The 19,448-nt window shown below is 37.2% G+C and overlaps 1 protein-coding gene and 1 long non-coding RNA gene across 2 annotated transcripts in view; one reads left to right on the forward strand and one right to left on the reverse strand.

Moving 5' to 3' along the window:
• acsl6 (acyl-CoA synthetase long chain family member 6) overlaps positions 1-19,448 on the forward strand; it is a 38,113-nt gene that overhangs the window by 12,980 nt on the left and 5,685 nt on the right. Inside the window, exons 2-13 of the mRNA XM_032575551.1 lie at positions 1,237-1,457; positions 2,642-2,756; positions 3,956-4,020; positions 5,951-6,052; positions 6,144-6,243; positions 7,341-7,519; positions 9,545-9,577; positions 10,014-10,065; positions 12,729-12,802; positions 12,987-13,064; positions 17,674-17,808; positions 19,057-19,191. Coding sequence (XP_032431442.1) covers positions 1,237-1,457; positions 2,642-2,756; positions 3,956-4,020; positions 5,951-6,052; positions 6,144-6,243; positions 7,341-7,519; positions 9,545-9,577; positions 10,014-10,065; positions 12,729-12,802; positions 12,987-13,064; positions 17,674-17,808; positions 19,057-19,191 — 1,289 coding nt within the window. The remainder of the gene's footprint in view (positions 1-1,236; positions 1,458-2,641; positions 2,757-3,955; positions 4,021-5,950; positions 6,053-6,143; positions 6,244-7,340; positions 7,520-9,544; positions 9,578-10,013; positions 10,066-12,728; positions 12,803-12,986; positions 13,065-17,673; positions 17,809-19,056; positions 19,192-19,448) is intronic.
• LOC116727900 (uncharacterized) lies at positions 687-2,355 on the reverse strand. Its single transcript, XR_004340887.1, has 2 exons — positions 2,261-2,355; positions 687-1,433 (listed from the first exon to the last, which is right to left on the reverse strand). It is a non-coding gene; the product is annotated as an uncharacterized LOC116727900 (long non-coding RNA).

A 19,448-nucleotide genomic window follows, 5' to 3' on the forward strand; every position in this document is an offset into this window, starting at 1 on the left:
CATCTGGGTCTGTCCTTTTCGTGACCGTATTTCTGCTTGTGAAGAGCTTTGTCGGAGCTTGTTGGTGGAGTTACGTCTGGTGATTGCGTAGCGTAATCAACCAGAAGGTGAACATTTAAGTTTGTCATGATTGTCGTTTGCTGAAAATCAGTTGGCAGAATGTTAAAAATCACCCAAACAGTAAGGAACTACCACTTCCTGGTCAATATTAAGTTTCAGTGCTTTCAAATTGATTTTTTTGTGTGTGCTTTTAATTATTATATATATATATATATATACAAATAAGAAAGGTGAAGTGGGGGGAAATTAGTACTTAATTGATTTGAGTTTTTGAAAAATAGCTGCAGCCGAAATTATATCTAGGTTTTTATTCATAGTAATGTTTTGTTTTTATTATTATTTTCTGCCAATTTTATAATTGATTTTATTTATTTATTTTTTATTAAATTTATTTTTATTTTAATTATGTTTGATCATCTACCCGTGATGTTTTGGTTGTTGTAAACATGCAATACAAATAAACTTTGACTTTCACTTAACTTCATTATAACTTATAAAATAACTTGTAATTTAACGTATTTATAAGATCTGAAGTAAAATATTGGTTATGAAGGAATTTCTTAAAGTTATGAGAATAACAAATTCTTATTTTGATTAGTACTGACAGCTCAAAACATCAGACTCAGTCAAAATTTATTGAACACTTTATTTTTTCTACTGTTGCCACATTTCTGTATATAAATTAGATTTTATGTGAAGTGCCTTAAGATGACATTTCCTGTCAATTGATGCAACATAACAAACTATTAATTTGAAAATTATTTTTAAACTTTTAGATTTGAAGCTAACATAAAAAAAAAAAAATTAATTCTACAGATAGTTAAACAGAATCAACTTATGCATATTTTTTGTAGTCTTTATGTCAAGATAGACATTGAAAGAAACATGTATTTGGCATACAGGAATAGGAACAATTTGTCACTTTTTTACATGATTTATTTTTTGCTTATGCCAGCTGCCCACTGTCAGTGTCAGTGGTTTTGTGTTTTAATCCCTTGTCTACTTCTACTTCTTCTTTTTCCATGGCTGCAAAGAAATAAACATTAATGTTTTGGAGCCTCATGTTTGGTTTTCCTGCTGCACAAGCAAGAAATTATCAAAATGATGCAATCTAAGCTCCAAAACCAGTTCAGTTTGTATTACAAACAATGTTTAAAATCTCTGATTCCTCTGCAGAATTGAGTTCCACCCTAATGGAGAAGATGCAGGTCCAGGACATGATGAGTGGCCTGAGGATACCAGAGATGGACGAGCTGGGCCAGTTCTTTCGCTCCCTGCCGACCTCCACCTTGGTGGGCATTGGCGCCCTGACAGCTGTGTTGGCGTACTGGTTTGCCACCAGACCTCGACCCATCAAACCTCCCTGTAGTCTCCTTCACCAGTCCGAGGAAGTGCCGGTAAGAGATCCCACAAATGTGGAATATAAATTAAACAGATACAAGAGGTTCAGAGCATTATTAAAGAAATGGGTTTGGAATGAAACATATAAGTAATTTTTAAACTAGAGGTGTCGATGTTAACTCGTTAATGAATGAGATTAATCAGAAATTTTGAGGGCGTTAATATGACATAACACAGAGGGTTAGCTAGGTCACAGCAGCTCATTATGGACGACAAACAAAGTTTTATATCAGTTGCTTGTCTGGATAAGGACAAGCAACTGTTGCCTCATCGCACAAATTTCCTAAGAAATCAATGGAGAGAAACATTTTTAAATTAACATATAAAACAAAATGGCTTCCTTTAAAACTTCCTGGATATAAAAACCCATAATTTCTGGTATTTTAATTGTTTGAAGTGCTACAAAAGGCTAGCATAGAGAATCATTCCTGCAAGAACCAAAACTGCGTGCACATTTATATTTCAAGCTTACAAAGTTAGGCTTAGTGATTAATCTTAGTGCCAGAATGTGTTTAATATGATTCCTATTTTTAATCGATTAATATCTCCTAGTTTTTCTACTCCTGCCTTTTATCACAAAAATGTTTCACTGTTATCACGTTGCAAACTAGTGGTGCTATTACCTTTCTCTGTAAAGCCACATACCTGGGCTGACTTGTTTTATGTCGATTGAAATAATTCCACCCACTCTTGGTTCACCAAGACCAACACCTCCACCCAACATCTGTTCTTACACCGACACACCACAGACCTCTCACTGGCTGAATTTCACCCTGATGGCAAAAACTGTCAACCTCACCTGTGGCTTCGAAGTGTTTTTCTAGTTCCTTTTGTTAAGGTGTTTGAAGCAGCAACACGGCACAGACTAGCAGGCCGACATGGGGCGGGGCAAAGCTACGTTTCAGATGTTGAGTTTAGGGTGGTTGGAAGTTTCAGAACCTCCCATCCTCTGCAGTCTTATCAATCTGAATGAGTCATTTAAACATAAGATTTTTTTTCTATTTGTTCCTCATGAGAATGAAGTCTGAAAACGAATAAAGATGTGTCAGCAGTATGACTCTGGGTGTCACACACATCTCTGATAATATCAGGGACTTTTTAAAGATGAAGACATCAATAAACTTAAAGAGGATCTAAGTTTAATTTTATGTTTTTCTGCTTCTCCCTCTCTTTCTGTCAGCATGAAGATGGAGGTCGAAGATCCATGATGGGCGACCCGACCAGGTTGCTAACTCATTACCATGACGACGCCAGGACCATGTATGAGGTCTTTCAGAGAGGCCTGCATATATCCGGTGGGTGTTATGTAACTCAAAGGGTACAGAAAGCTGAAGTCTGGGTATTCTTCTTATCCACATGGAGACCCTTCATATTATTCAATGATGTAAACAGCAGAGCATTTATGTTTCTGCCTTTTTTAATGCCATAAAGTGAATTAAGCTGATGTTGTTTGGTGAAGGTCGAGGGAAAATAAAACAGATTAGCCATTAAACAAGTGATTTTTATCATTAATTTCCAATGTCACCAGAGCATGGGAAGTGTGAGTCAGAAATTTTAATGGTGAAACTCAACTTTACCTCTGCAGGCGCAAAAAGAAAACACTAATTCACCAAAAATAGTGTTTTATCTTCTGAAAGAGATAGCTAAGATTTGCAGGAGATGTTTTCTTTCTGGCCTACATAAAAATTACAAAAACAGGCAATGCAAAGAAAATCAAAATATTCGTTTGCTACATTTTATTTATTTACATTATTTATATATAGCTCAGCAATTCCAGCACCTGCAAATGTGCAGTTTGAACATCTAAAAGTGGATGTCAGGGACTGCACATACAAATTTAAAAAACATTTTAATTTATTTACAAAATGTTTAAATAATAAGTTGGTCCCAAAACAGAAGTGAACACAACAAACTTTAACTCATGTTATAACACAAGAAACTCAAGCACAAGCTGACCTGGCAAACAAGACATGAGGAAAACTTATGTCTGGTCAGGTTGATACAAAAGGATTAATACCAACTAACAAAAACTTAACTGACAAACAAATACTGGTCAGAATGGTGGTAATAGTAAACTTATAAAAAACAGGTCAGAGCCATCTGCCTAAAGTAGAAATAAAACTAAACAATAATAAAAGGCAAATTCCCAATCAGAGTGGTATGAGCCAGGTGTGTGGTTATACTGTTTAAAGAGAACTGCTGCAGCTGAGACACATTAATCTATAGATTTTTATCAAATTTCAAAGTATAGCAGATTGATAAATAAAGTTAGCTAAATATGTGCACTCCAAATAGGCAACTAAAGAGTCAGGCTAATAAAAAATGATAAAGGTTATGGTGAAAATGCAAACCTAAAATTTCCCGTGATCAACTATCTGTTAAGGAATTAAAAATAAACAGTAAATAAAAACTAATAATTACTGTTCGACCACTTGGCTGCTGTATTAGTGGAATTAAAAAATATTTAATTTTAATATTTGTGTTTATTCCTCAGGCGATGGACCCTGCCTGGGCTCTCGACTCCCAAACCAGCCCTACAAATGGATGTCCTACAAAGAGGTGAACAATTCTACAACTGCCTTCAGTAGATCTTTTTTTTTTTACAGTATTAAATGATTTGAAATATGTTCAGACTGTCTGATGGGCTATAAACTGGGCTATCAAGTAGTTGTGAAAGTCATTTGCAGCTTAATCAGGGGGAATTACCTGGTGTGCCTGTCAGGATTCTTAAATTGAGGCCAAACATGTTTCAGGTGTGACTAAGCCAAGTCAGTTACTAATGACTTAGTAACCAGATTAGTACCTGGTTTTACTGATTTCACTCTGAATGTTGCTGTAAAGCCTCAGTGATGCTAGCGGTGAGAGGAGAGTTCAGTTCTTGGCTTTGGTTCAGCTGCTGCAGACTTCACCTACATAAAATATTTTAGTTCTGTTAAAAATATATATTACGTCTGCAGCCGCCTGGCTCCAGTCTGAGGAAGCAGAACCTGCCAACACTCATTTTTTCTTCCATTTTTGTATTTAAATATGCAAAACAAAAGGTTTGAAAAGGTGCCACGAAGTTTCCTCCACATTTATTGACAACCCAATAAATTAGACGTTTAAAAGCCTTAAAATAGTCTCTGCATTTATTGTAGTAGCAGAAACTTTTTCACTTTGCTCCATTGGGTTTTCTTGTTGCCATTTTATGTCCAGATTAACACACATGTAGCTTACCTGACTGGGATGTTGTTCTGTCTTCCCGATTTTGAAGATTTGTGAAGAACAATGGGTCTCAATGTGTACCGTATTATTATTTCTACTTCAGTGTAAAGCATATTTTATAGAAATTGTTAAACATGCTTCAAATACTGCAATTTGTTCTTCTTGAGACCGGACATTTTCTCAAATTAAAGGATAGAAGTTTATATATGTGTGTGTGTGTATGTGAAACTATTTTACTGAAATAAAACTCATTTATTTTAAAATCAGTTTCTGCACAAATATTGAGGTTCTATTTCTCATTTTATACGGATGTTTTGAGACTAAAAAATCAAATCTAACTGCATAAAAGAAAATGAAGAAATCTTTTGAATAACACCGAATAAAGAAAATTTAATTTCTATCTAGTTTGTTTGTGAGCTTACAGCTACTATTAAGCAGGATATTTGTCTGTTTTAAAGAAGGACTTTTTGTCTTTCTTTTTAACCAGAGTTTTATTTGAGTCAATCACTGCAGCTGGAAAAATGGAAAAGAAATATGATTTTTTTATTCCCACTTTATTTGAAAGATTTAAATAGTCTGTAGATTCTTTTTCTTTTTTTATCAGCTGTTGATTTTTCCTGTATTGCCTTTGTGAAATAAGGGACACATATTGCAAGGAATTTCATATGTGATCACTAAAGTTTCCTCAATTTCAAAAGTTGAAAATTGGTCTGGTTTTCATATTTTTCTATGACTGCTGTAAGTATCCCACATGATTTGTGTTTAGGTCATAGCACAGCTGAAAACTTTCAGCATCCTGTTAAATACCCTCAGGAGATTATCTCATGTTTTTTGAAGTTGGCAAAGTGGACATGATGATGGCTTGAGGGAAATTTGATTTGGAGAAAGTAAGTAGAAATCTACAGTGAACATAAGAATTATGCCACCCCAGCATTCATCTGTGACATCATGTTTCACAGGAGTATCGTGGGTGGAAATATATTTTCTTTCCCAGAAATTCCCAGAGCAGCAAAACAAATCCAGACTTGCCTGCGCACACATTTAGGAAGAAGCCGCTCTGTAGTGGAATCATTAAGTAATTAATTCAAGATGGAAAATAGCTTGTGGGGTTATGTGGAACAGTGATACGTCTGTTCTAATTTTGTAAGCCTTTCCCCCACCCCCGAGTTTCAAAGTCATGGTTACTTTAGGACAGTCTATTTTTTTACATAACAGACTAAACCTTGCTGAGTACCACCATATTAAATAGCAGTTAATAAAGACGATATAATCCGTCACTTTTCAGGTTTCTGCCCGGGCCGAGCATCTGGGCTCAGGCCTTCTGCACCAGGGCTGCCAACCCAACCCCGACCAGTTCATTGGAGTGTTTGCACAGAACAGACCCGAGGTGAATACTCCTCTATATTTTTATTTTTTATATTTTCTGTGAAGAATCTCCTTTGGTTTGTTTGAGTTTAACTCTAAATGTTTGCTTTCAGTGGATCATCTCAGAGCTGGCTTGTTACACCTACTCCATGGTGGTGGTTCCCCTGTACGACACGCTTGGTGCAGACGCTATACGGTTCATCATTAACACTGGTAACAACACACACCTTTCAGTCATGGAAACACGCTAGCATTGGTGCTGAACCTGCTGAGCTTTTAGTTATCAAATTCTTCTATTTCCCCATCAGATGGTGAATGAAATAACGTAATGGGAATCTCACAGATACAATATAGGTTCAGATTTTGAGACACCAACTGAAACCAAAGCAGGATTTACACTGAAGAGACATTTACACGCCATTGCAGCCGTTACACATAAAACATACAGGCGATAAGCTTTAAATCACAAAAGACTGAATAACTTGTTCATTTGATAAGATAAAATCTGATATGATCAAAGCATGAAGAAAAAAATCCCATATTTTTCCAACACAGAATTAACTTATGACTCTTGTAATATTTATTATAAGCCAGATTTAAATCAGTTTGGAAGCTGATAAAGATTTTTACTGTTAAAGTCATGCAACTTAAATCCGCTGATTTTCCTTTACACTCACTACATGCTCAATGAAGACAAACCACAACATGAACACAGTTCCCACCACATTCCTGTCACTTTTTTCTGTTAAACAGTATCCTCACAACCCAGAGTTTTTACAACAACGTTGCTATAGATATACATCAGGTGAAGCCGTAATCTGCTGAAATATATTATTATCGACATTTGAAATATAATATCCTGCCAAATATTGTGTACAAGCAGTACTTTTCAATTTAGATACTGTACATACTGATATTGGAATGATTGCAATTTGATATATTATGCAACTCTATTCTAACAGATTAACAATGCAGAAGAAAAAAAACATAAATTTACTAGTGACTTCTAAGTTTATGTCCATTTAAGTCCATTGTTGTCTTGACTGGGACGCCACAACTGAAAGATTATCATAAACTGTAAACAAAGACGGAAGCAGTGAGATTGATGATTCATACTTTAAAAAAAAAGTTTTGTAGTGTCCCTCAAATTTAAAAGCATAAGCATTGAGCTCCTATGCTAAAACTTTCTAGCATCACACTTCTGATCAATTACCAACCAATTCTGCGTGTATTTCTTGACCTTTTTTGTTTCTCATTTGGTTAAATTCACACAAGGCTTTGTTTGTACTTGTGTGCTTGTTTCGTTGTAGCTGACATCTCCACGGTAATCTGCGATAAAGTCAAAAAAGCTCAGGTTCTGTTGGCCAACGTGGAGCGAAAGGCAACACCAAAGCTGCAAAGAATCATTCTGATGGACGCCTTTGACTCTGAGCTCGAGACCCGTGGCAAAGCCTGTGGTGTCCATGTGCAGGCCCTGCAGGAAGTCGAGGTATGACAAACAGGAAGTAGCTCTAAACTGAGGCTCTGCAATGATAATTAGAGGCCTAGAACATTTTAGGTTCTTACAGGGAGATTCAACCAAGATAGAAAATTATCAGTGTTTAATTTACCCCTCTTCTAAAAACAGAAATCCTCTGGTGGTTTAGTGATACTTGATGTTTATCTATTTATCAATTTTAGTGAATATTTCACTGATTTGCCAAAAAAAATCTATCCTCCAGCAGCAGCTGATCCAGGAAGCTGCTGCTGGCGTTCTCACTAAAACCAGGAAGATAGAGCACATCACCCAGTTCTACAGTCCTTCCACTGAGAGAACAGACTTTAAACTACTGCTGGTAGTTTATAAATCACTGAATTAAAGACTCAGTTGTATCAACCTTCCAGACATCCCAGGTCTCATGGTTTAAGTCTACTTTGAATCCCCAGTCAGAATCAAACACATTAGGAGGATTCAGGTTTTATGGTCCACTAATCTGGAACAAACTTCCAGAAAACTGCGAAAATGCTGAAACCCTGAATTACGTCAACTTGAGGCTTAAAACCATTTCCTTAAAGTTGCTTTTGATTAATAACTGGAACATAGAATCAGTTTTAGTCTTTATTACAGTGCTTTATGGTGATAAATTTTGATGGTGACATTTGAGAAAATGTAATGTTTGTTTCTTGTTTACTGGTTTATATTTTCATGTAAAGCACTTTGAATTCTCTGGTACTGAAATGTGCCTTGATTTACTGTACTACAGGTAATATATTAACTCTTCATAATGTCTCAGTACAAAGGTGAAAACATTTTTCTTTTTTTTTGACAAAGATCAAAACTCAGAAGCTACCAAACAAATCAAAACAAAAAAAATCTCCAAAATGTGCAAGTTTTTTATGGCCAGACGCCTTAACCTTATTTACTTTTTACGCGTTTCATCTTGGCAAAAATAGCTGGTTTTCTTAAGTTTTTAATCACTCTTTTCAGAGAATGTCAGAATATTCTCTTGTTTATGTTCTGAATTGAAACGTCTCATTTAATTCCGCTTAAATCCAAGTCACTTATTCAGTTGTTTCACATCACTGAGTCTGGTCTAATGTAGATGTGATGCTCTGGTGAAATAATGAGTTGTTCTTCCTGTTGAAAGAGTACAGTTTTTAAGGTCACAAAAAAACTTAACAAACTGCTAAATTTAACAGGGATAATGTTTGTAATCAGCTAAATTAACAGCAAAGCGTCTGAGCATATGTAGTTTTAAGAAGCCCTGATGTTTTCAGTCTGTCATTTAACATCGTGGGCCGAGTAAACATTTGGATGCCTTCCCACAATAATGCCTGCAGCTAGATCATACCTTTTATAGTCAAGTTACAGTCAAAAGTCTTTAGAAAACACAGAGACAAAGATACATGCCAAGAGAGGCAGACAAAACAATCAGATGTTAAGATTTTCTGCTGTTGGACATGAAAAAACAGGATAAGCTTCTGCTTTGAGGGGTTTATCAGCACCATTCCTTGCGCTGCAGAATCTGATGAATGCAGAGCTCTTTCAGCACCGACCGAGTCAACAAATGCGTTGCCATGGTTGCTTGTTTATGGGACTTTGTCAGCTCTGTTCATTCCTAAGAGCTAAAACGATCCATTGGTTCAGATATAGCAGACTGGTCGGACTGGATGGAGTCAGAACATTTACATGTTTGACTCAAATCGCATTCTCATGTTTTTGTAAGGAAAACCCTAGAAAACCAAATGTTCAGGTAATAATCAGCCTTCAACTTCATAAAAATGCTTAGACAAAGGAGGCCTGCATGTTTGCTGACAATTTACCCACAAATGTTTGGCTCATACCTAGTAACAGAAGATAATAAAGTATATCCAAGTTATAGAATATTTTCTCTCACTTATAAAACTGATGTGTAGCCATCAGAGGAAACTACTCCAAAGCAATGGTTTTTTTGTTTTGTTAGATAAATTTATGTTACTTTTTGCATTGTTTTGTTTTGTGTAACTGTTTTTATTTATTTATTGTTTCCGACAGGCTCTGGGCAGGGAGTACTACAGAACACCTATAGTAAGTGCAAATTGAAAGAGCTGCTAAACCCAACCCATCTTATCGGGGTTTGTATACATGTTGGCTTTCTTTTAGGTGAAGAAAAAAGAAAAATCTAACTTTGAGCGAGTTGTATAATATTTTATTTTACATTGTCCTGTATGATCTCCTTTAGGTAGTACTGATAGACAGTTGTTGTACATGTCTGTTTTGACAGCTGTTACACCTGCACAGGCAGGCTGTGTTGACAAGCGAACAATGAGCGGTTGGTACCGGCTGTGCCTCTACAGTTTTTGCTGCTGTTTTAAAATGAGACAAAAGAAAAAGCAATACATCCTGTATGTTCTTTCATAAATTTTTAACAATCTTGAACATGTAGCCTGAATGCTCTACTAACAGTATAATTTACAAAAAATGGAAAATGGACAACGTTTTATTGTTTTTTTTATCTCAACAGCCTCCGGCTCCTGATGATCTGTCCATTGTGTGTTTCACCAGTGGAACAACAGGTAATATTTGGTGCAGCATATGTTGTATGCCTTTTCTTTGCTATCCCAGGAGTATTTTTCTGTATATAATTGTTGCTATTTTAAAGTAACAGGTTAATTAGCAAAATAAGTAAGTACGTACAGCGCCACCAAATTGTCACCCCTACTGACTACATATAAAAATTTGTGTAAAATCCAACTTTTAGTCAAGTTTATCTATTCAGTAGGAGAGACAGAAAAGTCATATTTAATTTCATTTTATTAAAAGGTGTAAAGATCTACAGCGTTTTATTGCACTAAACCTCAAAAACCTTTTAAACTACTAGATATTCTATATTTGTGCTTCTGCATGTTGTAAAGTGTTCTGCCTCTGAACTTGTCTTGGCAAACCAACAAGCTGGAAGATAAAACAAGCTGTAGAAACATGGAAATGTCCAAAAAGTGTCTGCAAATTTTTGTTCTTAAATAATTAGATTGGCTTATTGGCTCCAGTCGATTCCTGATCACTTATGTTTCTTTCTTCTGGATGCCTTTGTGTTTATTTGCAATTTTTTGAAAAGTTTAACTAAGTAAACTATTTTGTTTTTCTTTTCACAAAACAGCTAAAGCTCAGAATAGAAAATGTCTCTGAAAATGAATTAGTTTGATTTAGATCTGGACTTTGACTGGGCCATTCTAGAATTAGATCTAATGAATTACAACTTTTAATTTTCCTTTGGGATCAATGAAGTATTTTTAAATTTTGAATTGAATTTGAACAATATATTTTGATGTAAGCATTTACCTTCTGCTTCACAATTTGACATACTTTGTGTGAGTGTATCATCTAAAATCCAAATAAAATACACAAAACCATTGTATTTTCTTGAATCAGAACAGAAATATTAAAGTTTGTAATAAAAAGACCAGGTAATATGTTAGTAAGCTTATGACTGGTGGTGCATGGGACAGAGAGGAGGAAGATGAACCAGCTGCCCTTTGTTTTCTACTTGTTGATCCTTTACTGAAAAGCGCATGTCCCCAACCCTGCTGAACAACAGGCTGTGTGCATGAATAAATGACAGAAGAGAAAAGCGCTTATTTGCGTGATCACATGCAGTTTATGAAACATTTATGTGGCGTCTGTTAAATTAAGTTTTCATTGTTCATATCTGGTATCTTAGGTGGGGGTTTCCTGTGCCCTCAGGAGGTTTGAGAAACCAGAACACTGACTCAAATATTGCCATTTTTGGTGCATTTACTTAACGGCATTCCAGCAACAGAACTCTGAAATAATGACAAAATAATAAGATTTAAAGAGAAGAGAATCTCCTGCTTCATATGGTAACTGTAACACTGGCATTTACTGTAAACCAGGCTTGTTCACAGCAGCAGGATGAGATAGTAATGACAGCACGATTTGCCCTCCCCTTTTAAACGAAACGTCGACTCTGGATCAACCGCCTACATGTTTCATCATGTCAGACGGCGGGAAAATCGTGTGAGAAAAAAAGCGCTGCTGCTTTTTAGGGAGGTCTTGGCCCGCAGCAGCACCTCCCACTCGAGCCAACAAAGAGGTCGTTTGAGGACTCGCTGGTATCAGTTTACAACGGACCATCGCAAGCTTCCTCTGTTGTAAACGTCGCCATCTACTGGTAACGGCACAAAACTGCATCTGCCTCAGCCTTAAGTTTTGTTTTCCAGACATCATCCAGCGTTTCTCACAAATGCTTTCCGGCTGTGTTGCGACATCGCCTCTCTTCTTTGCAGGATATTGCGAGTGGTTACAGCTGCAGGGCACAGCTTTAGGAAAAGGGAACCATTTATTTAAAACTCTGCTTTCTCGAATGTGAGTCGGGATGAACTTTGGGATTACAGAATTAGGAGCAAATTTTTTTAAGGGTCTGTGAAAATGTCAGGAAGAAGTTTGTGGCATTTTCGGACTCGAATTTTAATGTGTCACTTAACTGTGAAGTGAAAAGAAGATAATACATGTTGGCTACATTTCTGTATAAAATCTTAAAAGTGTGGCATGCATTTATTTTCAAGCTCCTGAAATAAATTCCCCCAGAAACACGGAAACGGTGAAATGAATGTAATCAAATGAGCGATGGTCAGCTGCTCTAACCTTTAGGTGATATCAGTGGAAGCATGGTTGCACTAAAGCATGTCTCCAGGTTGTTTCTGGAGACATGCTGCTGGTTGAATTCTGATCAATGATGATCTCTATCCAAAAGAAGCAACATTGATATTATATGAAAATTTGGCTGGTAGCTTTTAGATTTTATGTATAGTGGATGAAATCTTTCAATAATTTGCACAGTATTAAGCTCACCAATCATTTCTCCTGCTGCAGTAATTCTTCACAACATAGCTAAAGTGTCACATTTATTCAGTTTTATTACACTCCGCAGTTTGACATCATAAAAATTCAACACCTGAAACTGGGCCCAGAAAGTCCCAGAAAAACAAAGTCAGTATTAAGTTCCCACATCTTTGGAACGACTGTCATCCACCTGAATGGCTCAGAAATGTTTTACCTCGTATCATTTTTGTCTGGCGGCCACTACACATTGTGCTGCTATCAAATATTATAAGTTCAGATTACTGTAAAGTGTTTTCTGACATTAAATTTGGGTAAACCTCCAGTGAATTTCTTTGAATAGCTTATTGTTCTCTTATACACCATGTGCTTTTATACTCAGGAAACCCCAAGGGAGTTATGCTCACCCATGGAAACGTGGTGGCAGATTTTGCAGGATTTCTTAAAGTCACAGATGTGAGTTATTCTCTTTCCTCTTTCCTTTGGTGTCAGTCCAGTCTAATGAGTCCAAAGTGTGTTTGTTAAATACAGGTGAATCATTTTCATTTAAAAAAATCTTTTTTTTTTTTTTACTTGAGATTTCTTGGGAGTATCATAGGAAAATCATCTAAGCTTCCTTCCTTCCTTGTGTGTCCTGCAGACAGTCATTTTTCCAAACCAAGACGATTGCCTCATCTCCTTCCTGCCGCTGGCTCACATGTTTGAGAGACTAATTGAGGTAAATGGGCCGTCCCGAGGGCTGTGGGAGCAGGAATGTAATGGTTGTGTGTAGGAGTTTCAGGATGTTAGCGTGGGCGTAGGAAGAATGTTTTTATGGAAGGTGGGTGTCAGTAACTGCATGCTGGGGTGAGACTAAGAAGCTACACGCCCTTTTCCTTTCCTCCTTCTCAAGTTTCGCTTTCCAGCTTCCAAAATAAATCCCACAGGAATGACCTTTCCTGTAGTTTGTACCCACTGGAGGGCAGGTTACATTATTTTGATGTCTGCAGATGTGCATACACACACCACCAGTTAGTTTTCAGTTTCAGATTTACTCACTGTTTTTGCCAAACTATTGTGACTTGAAAAAAGGAGAACATTTTCCAATGCTTTCTCTGTCTGGAGATTTGTCATACTCATGGCATCCAAAAAGTGAACAATGGATGTCTTTAATTCGCTAGTACACTTCAAAGGACAACATGCCTGAAAAACGTATCATATCACGTTTCATATCAGTCGATATTAGTTATTTGTTTCTGGTGACGTGACCTTTCCTGTTTTATCCAGCATCCTCTCAAGCTGTTGATCTTATGTTCTCTCTTCACTTCACCGTTGTTTATTTTTAAGCAGTTATGAGAAACATTAAACTGCTGCTGCGCAAGTTATGATGCGTTCACCTCCAACACGTTTTGCGCGCCAGGCTTGTCTGGTTCACCTTCATCGTCTATATGGAGGCACGCCGAGGGCCTGTTGCGGCACGTCTAGCGTGGCGCGATTTGTTGGACGCATCAGGCGCATCCAACATGTCCGACAAATAGGCAGGCAACGAAAAACAACGGCTAGAGCGATTTTGACACGCCTCCACATGGACTTTAAATATAAACCAGATGCGCAAAATGCGTTTGGTGTGAACGCAGCGTCGGGTGTGTTTTTGACGTGTGTAGAATCTTACACCTGTTCACCCAGTCCTCCAGTTTTGCCATAAATAATGTGACCATGAACACAATGTTGCCATCCCAGTCTTAAGTTTTTTGCAGCTTCCTAACAGGTTTTTGTTGTTGTATTGCTTTGCATTTAACTCCATCCACACATAACCAGGTTTTACAAGTTTGATGAAAAGTTCCACTTTGTTTTCACTTGATATGAACTTATGAGTCAAAGTATCTTCTTCCATGTATTTGGTGATTTTTCTACATGGTGTATGAGACTTATAGTTTTGGTCTTGCTAATTTTAAATAGAAGAAAGATGTTAGGAGCAGTTTTCTACAGATTTTTCCACCTGATCTGTGGATTTCTGCTGCTTCTCCAGAGTTTATTCGACTTGGTAAATTCAGTTGTGCCATCCTCTTTACATTTTTGTCTGGTGAATTAAAAGGATCTCTGTGGGATATCAAAAGCTTGAACAAGCTTGTTATGTAAACTAACTCTCCTTAACACTTCTCCACAACTTTACTCCTCACCAGTCTGCTGTGTTCCTCTGTCTTCATTATGTTATTTGTTTAAAATGTTTCCCAACAAACCTCTGAGGTTTTCACTGAACCGTTTTCATAGATTGCTGTGGTTTTAGCTGAGTAAAGAAGGCTGACATGTATTTTCTGAGGCATGAAAGCAGTTTGAGATCTTGCTCTCTTACAATAAGACCTTAACAAATGACCCACATGTACAGCATGTACAGAGCACATGTTGCTGCTTTGTTCAGCTGCCATCACACTTAATGCATAGTTATTAGCTGTTAGAACAAAACTAGCTGGTTTAGCAGAGTTGTTTTGAAAAGCTCTGCTGATTACACTAAGCCGACCTGTTCCAGACAAAAAATGTCTTTTACTTATTGCTGTTTAGTTTTGACGTTTTTATCTCAGATGTTGACATGACTGCTGACGGCAAACCGACAGACCTCAAAAACAGACAAACAGGCTTTAAGAGACATCTGAGGCTGCTTGCCAGTCCACATTTCTGAATTTGCATATGGACCGTGTTTGTTGCTTCACATTTCAGAAACCGGTTGCACACCCAGACATGAACCATTTACATTGACAGCTTAAAACCGTGTTGCATTACCTTTCCTGTTATCCGTTTTTAATTTTGTCTGGAGATTAAGGGAATTTGTTTTTATCCTGTGTCAATCCAAGATGCCATTTTTGTTAGAAATGTAAAGGTGTGTGTGTGTGTGTTTTATGATTATGTCAATTTGTGTAGCATGTGGCTGAGGTTAGTATGCAGGCAGGCTGCACAGGAGTGTTGTCAGAGGCGTGAGACCCAGACACAGGAAACCACCTAACTTCCCCAGAGATCTGTATTTCGGGTCACACGATAAAGCGACTTCAGCAATGTCGCACAAACATGCAGCGTTACGCAGTTCTATGCCCTCAGACGTCCTGAGAAGCCGAATGAAAGCTTTTTTATTATTATCATTTGACAGAAACCAAAGTTTAAATAGTTAATAAATAGAATTAGCATTTCAAATACACCTATATTCCTGTGTTAGAGGTTAGCTTTGTGTGCATGAAGTTGGAAATAAAAAGCATCAGCTGGAAATGTGCTCAGCTGATACTGACTGACTTCCTACGCTGCTAATTTGAGTTGCTGCCTGTCAGAGTTCGTTTCCCATATTATTTTAAAATGGCTTGAGAACTTATGCAACACAACAGTGTTGTTGAATTGTTGCAAAGAAAAGTGTATTATTTCATGTCCAGCAAAACAAAGGGAAAATCCCCTTTGTTTGGTTGCATGATGCCAGGTTGTCCCGGCAGGTCGGCGGTTCTTAAAGGTTACAATGACAATGACTAACACACCTGAATTAAAGGGGCGGGGCATAGTGCCATTCTGTAGCACAATCAAATAACTGTGCTGTAAAAATGCTATAGATATCCAACATCATAATTTGACACCTTGAAATGAAGCCTCTGTCTTTTTAAGAAGCTCATGCGCTTTCATAATTAGTGACTGCGTAATGTCTTTGTATTGTAAATCACTTTGAATTGCATTGTTGCTGAAATGTGCTGTAAATAAACTTAAAGTTGTAACTTGTAACTTTTATTAAAAAAAATATTTATTGCATATTTGTTGAAACGGTCACTATGTGGTGACAGAATGGCATGAGACAGATAAACTGAAAACAGAGATCTCCACTGCCTTCTCCCACTGCTCCCAGTGCTAGCTAGAAGCAACTAATCAGAGCCAGGAGGCGGGTCTTAGCACTGTCAGTCACAATTTTATGTAGCACTGCTCATCCCCCACAGTAGCAGCTAATGTTCTGATGCTCAGGCTAGTTAGCTTAACAACCAATGTCGGTGGATAAACGGTTCTCGGCACTTTTAGCAGTGAGTACATGAGAATGATTGACAGCTCTAAGACCCTCCTCCTGCCTTTCATTGGTTGTTTTTGGTGCATTTCTTCAGAAGGTAACACTAGCTCAGGGAGGAAGTGGAGTAAACAGATTTTTTTCACAGATTATCACAACATGTTAGCAGTTTCAACAAATATGTAAAAAGCATATTCTTTTTAAAAGTTACATACTGCAGCTTTAGCATCACAACAATTTTTGTCCAGTAAGCAGTTTAAACCACATTGGACTGAGAAGTAGTTCTTATGATGAGACACGCTACCACCTGGTGTTTGCTAATTGCTGCTGCCGCTAGTCTTGAGGAGCTGAGTGGTGCGAGGCGCAGTGGATGGGTTCTCTGTGAGGCTGGAGGCGCTTTGTGGGAACAAGCATTTAGAAAACCCTGAATGGTTGCAATAAGAGATTCAGTGATTCCTCAAACATGCATGACGAAGTCACAGCGACTCTCCGGGTTTGGTTTTGAGGAGGGAATAACATAACAACATGATGTGAGCTAAAAAAATCCTTGATTTTACATAATAAATAGTGGGCTCTGAGAACTAGGGCACTTGGTTTCAGTAAAGAGTACTCATAAAAATTCCAAGTATACAAAAGTTCCTCACTGTGACTTAGATTTACAATAATAATTACATTAACACAGCAGCGTCCTTTACCCACATAAAGTGATAACACAACTGAAACAGCATGTTTAGCTTCCTCTTTTGACAAAATGCCATGAAACTTGTGAGTGTGGTAATCAAAGCCATGACATTTACAATGAACGTGATGACATTAGCACCAACTGGCATCCGTGTGAATGTCCAAGTAGGTTTATCAGAAGTAGTGAGGTCCCTTTTGGTTTTTCTTAAAGTTACAGACACAAAATAAAAGCTTTTAGTGTTATATTATGCGATATAACCAACACAAAGAAGCAAATTATTTTAAATTGGAAGGGAAAATACTTTTTTTTACTTTTTACTAAATTTATAGTTTTACATGGTTTTACTGCTAAATGAAATCCAATACAAATGAAAATCCAAACCTAAAATAAAAGCTTTAAAGTAATTTAGTGTTATTTTATGTGATATAATAAACACAAAGAAGATAATTGTACTATACTGCTAAATGAAATCCATTGCAGCTAAGATTTTTCAGAAGTAACTTAACCAGTAAATATTGGGAATACTCAAAATTTATTTGATCTTCTTTTTCTGTGGTATTTGTTTTACACTTCTTGCACTATAGGATTTGAATAACAGACACCTGAATTTTAGGATAACTGTGTTTGTCTTGCCCACCGGTGCAGAACGTGGTCTACTGCCATGGAGGTCGGATCGGCTTCTACCAGGGAGACATCCGGCTTCTGCCCGACGACATGAAGGCCCTGCGGCCAACCATTTTCCCCGTGGTGCCTCGGCTGCTCAACCGCATGTACGACAAGGTGAGGTGAACAAACACGGAAAGGCTTTCTTTTAAAGCTGCGGGCAAACAAATAAGTTCACACAGTTCTATGCAAATCTTTTTTTTTCAAACTGTTATATTTTATTTCAATTCTGTCGCCATGCTTTATCTGTTCAGTTTAGTAAGTTGGAAAAAACTTAAGTAGTTAATTAACCCTCTGGGATCCACGGTCGTTTTTGACAAATGTTTATTTTATCTTTATATATTTCTCAGTAGAAACTATTAATATTGCCTTGTGTAATATAATGTTGTTTTTTTTAGCAAAATCTGAACTTTGTGAATTTCCACTTTATTTTTTCCTTTTAGCTATATTGTGATTGCATATCGCATGTCCTTGAGTTGCATAAAAACATAAAATAGGAGTTGGAAAATTTTTTAATTTTTTCATTGTGAAACCTACAAACATTCACAACAAATGGTTTTTGTTATTTAGAATGACAATGTAAACTTCTTAAACTGATGTAAAATATTTCAAGGAAAACAATTTTATAATATCATTAGCATGAAAATTAAGGCAATTTGTTTGCTGCGATGCCATCACAAATCAGACATGTTAAAAAAAGTCCAGGGACTCCTAAGGGTTAAAAACCTAAACGTATACGTAGAGGGATGAAAAAAAGCCTAAAAGCTTGTATCTGTCATAATGTGTGGTTTTAAAGTAAATCCAAATGCAGAGGGTGGAAAAATTAAGCACAAAAAAATTACAACAAAAACAATGGGGAACACAGGAAACCAGAGCAGAGCAAAAAAACAGGAATCCAGAAGAGAAGATGGCAGGAAGTTACAGGAGGAACCAGTAAGAAGTGAGAGGAGTACTGGGACAGTGAATGCTGGAATAATGGACCTGGACTGTTTGGATTCCTGACTGCAGGTGTGAGGGGAGAGAGAGAAAGTGGCACATGGAGCTAGGAAATGAATCTGACACTAACGAATGACTAGACATAAGGAACATAGAAAAACTAGAGGAACTTTAAATAACTAGACAATAGAAAGAAACATAATAAACTAGAATCACTGAGAAAGGACTGAACTAAAGTAGAGCAGAAATATGGCTGATCTAATCAAAGAAAGAGAACAAGGAACACAGAATAATAATGAAACTAGAATCAATAAATCAACGTTGACCATAACAATGTCTGTCTTTAGTAACTCTATTTGTGCTGTTTGAACCAGTGGAAAAACAAAGTGCCAGGCTACGCCTAGCTGAAAATATGTTTTTTATTTTCAGATTTTTAGCCAGGCAAACACCCCGGTGAAGCGCTGGCTGCTCAACTTTGCTGCCAAGAAAAAAGGGGCCGAAGTCAGCAGAGGCGTCATTCGCAGTGACAGCATCTGGGACAAAATCTTCTTCAGTAAGATTCAGGTAAATAATCTTATTGGGATGAGATGAAATCAGACATTCCCAGTCACTCTCACCCCAGTTATAGTCTGATTCCCCTACGCACAATGCAGAAGCTCCGTCTCAATCCTAACATGTGGCTAATCTCGTCCAGAGAGTAAGAATGAAACTAGCATAAAGACACAGATTCCTTATGGCCTTACCCTGAAACAGTTCCCTGAAGTTGTTTCAGTTTTAGAGTGGCATCCAGAAAGGAAACATGTTTGATCTGTACCCTCCAT

Source organism: Xiphophorus hellerii, chromosome 11, assembly GCF_003331165.1.
Source record: "Xiphophorus hellerii strain 12219 chromosome 11, Xiphophorus_hellerii-4.1, whole genome shotgun sequence".
In the NCBI taxonomy this organism is placed as follows: Eukaryota; Metazoa; Chordata; class Actinopteri; order Cyprinodontiformes; family Poeciliidae; genus Xiphophorus; species Xiphophorus hellerii.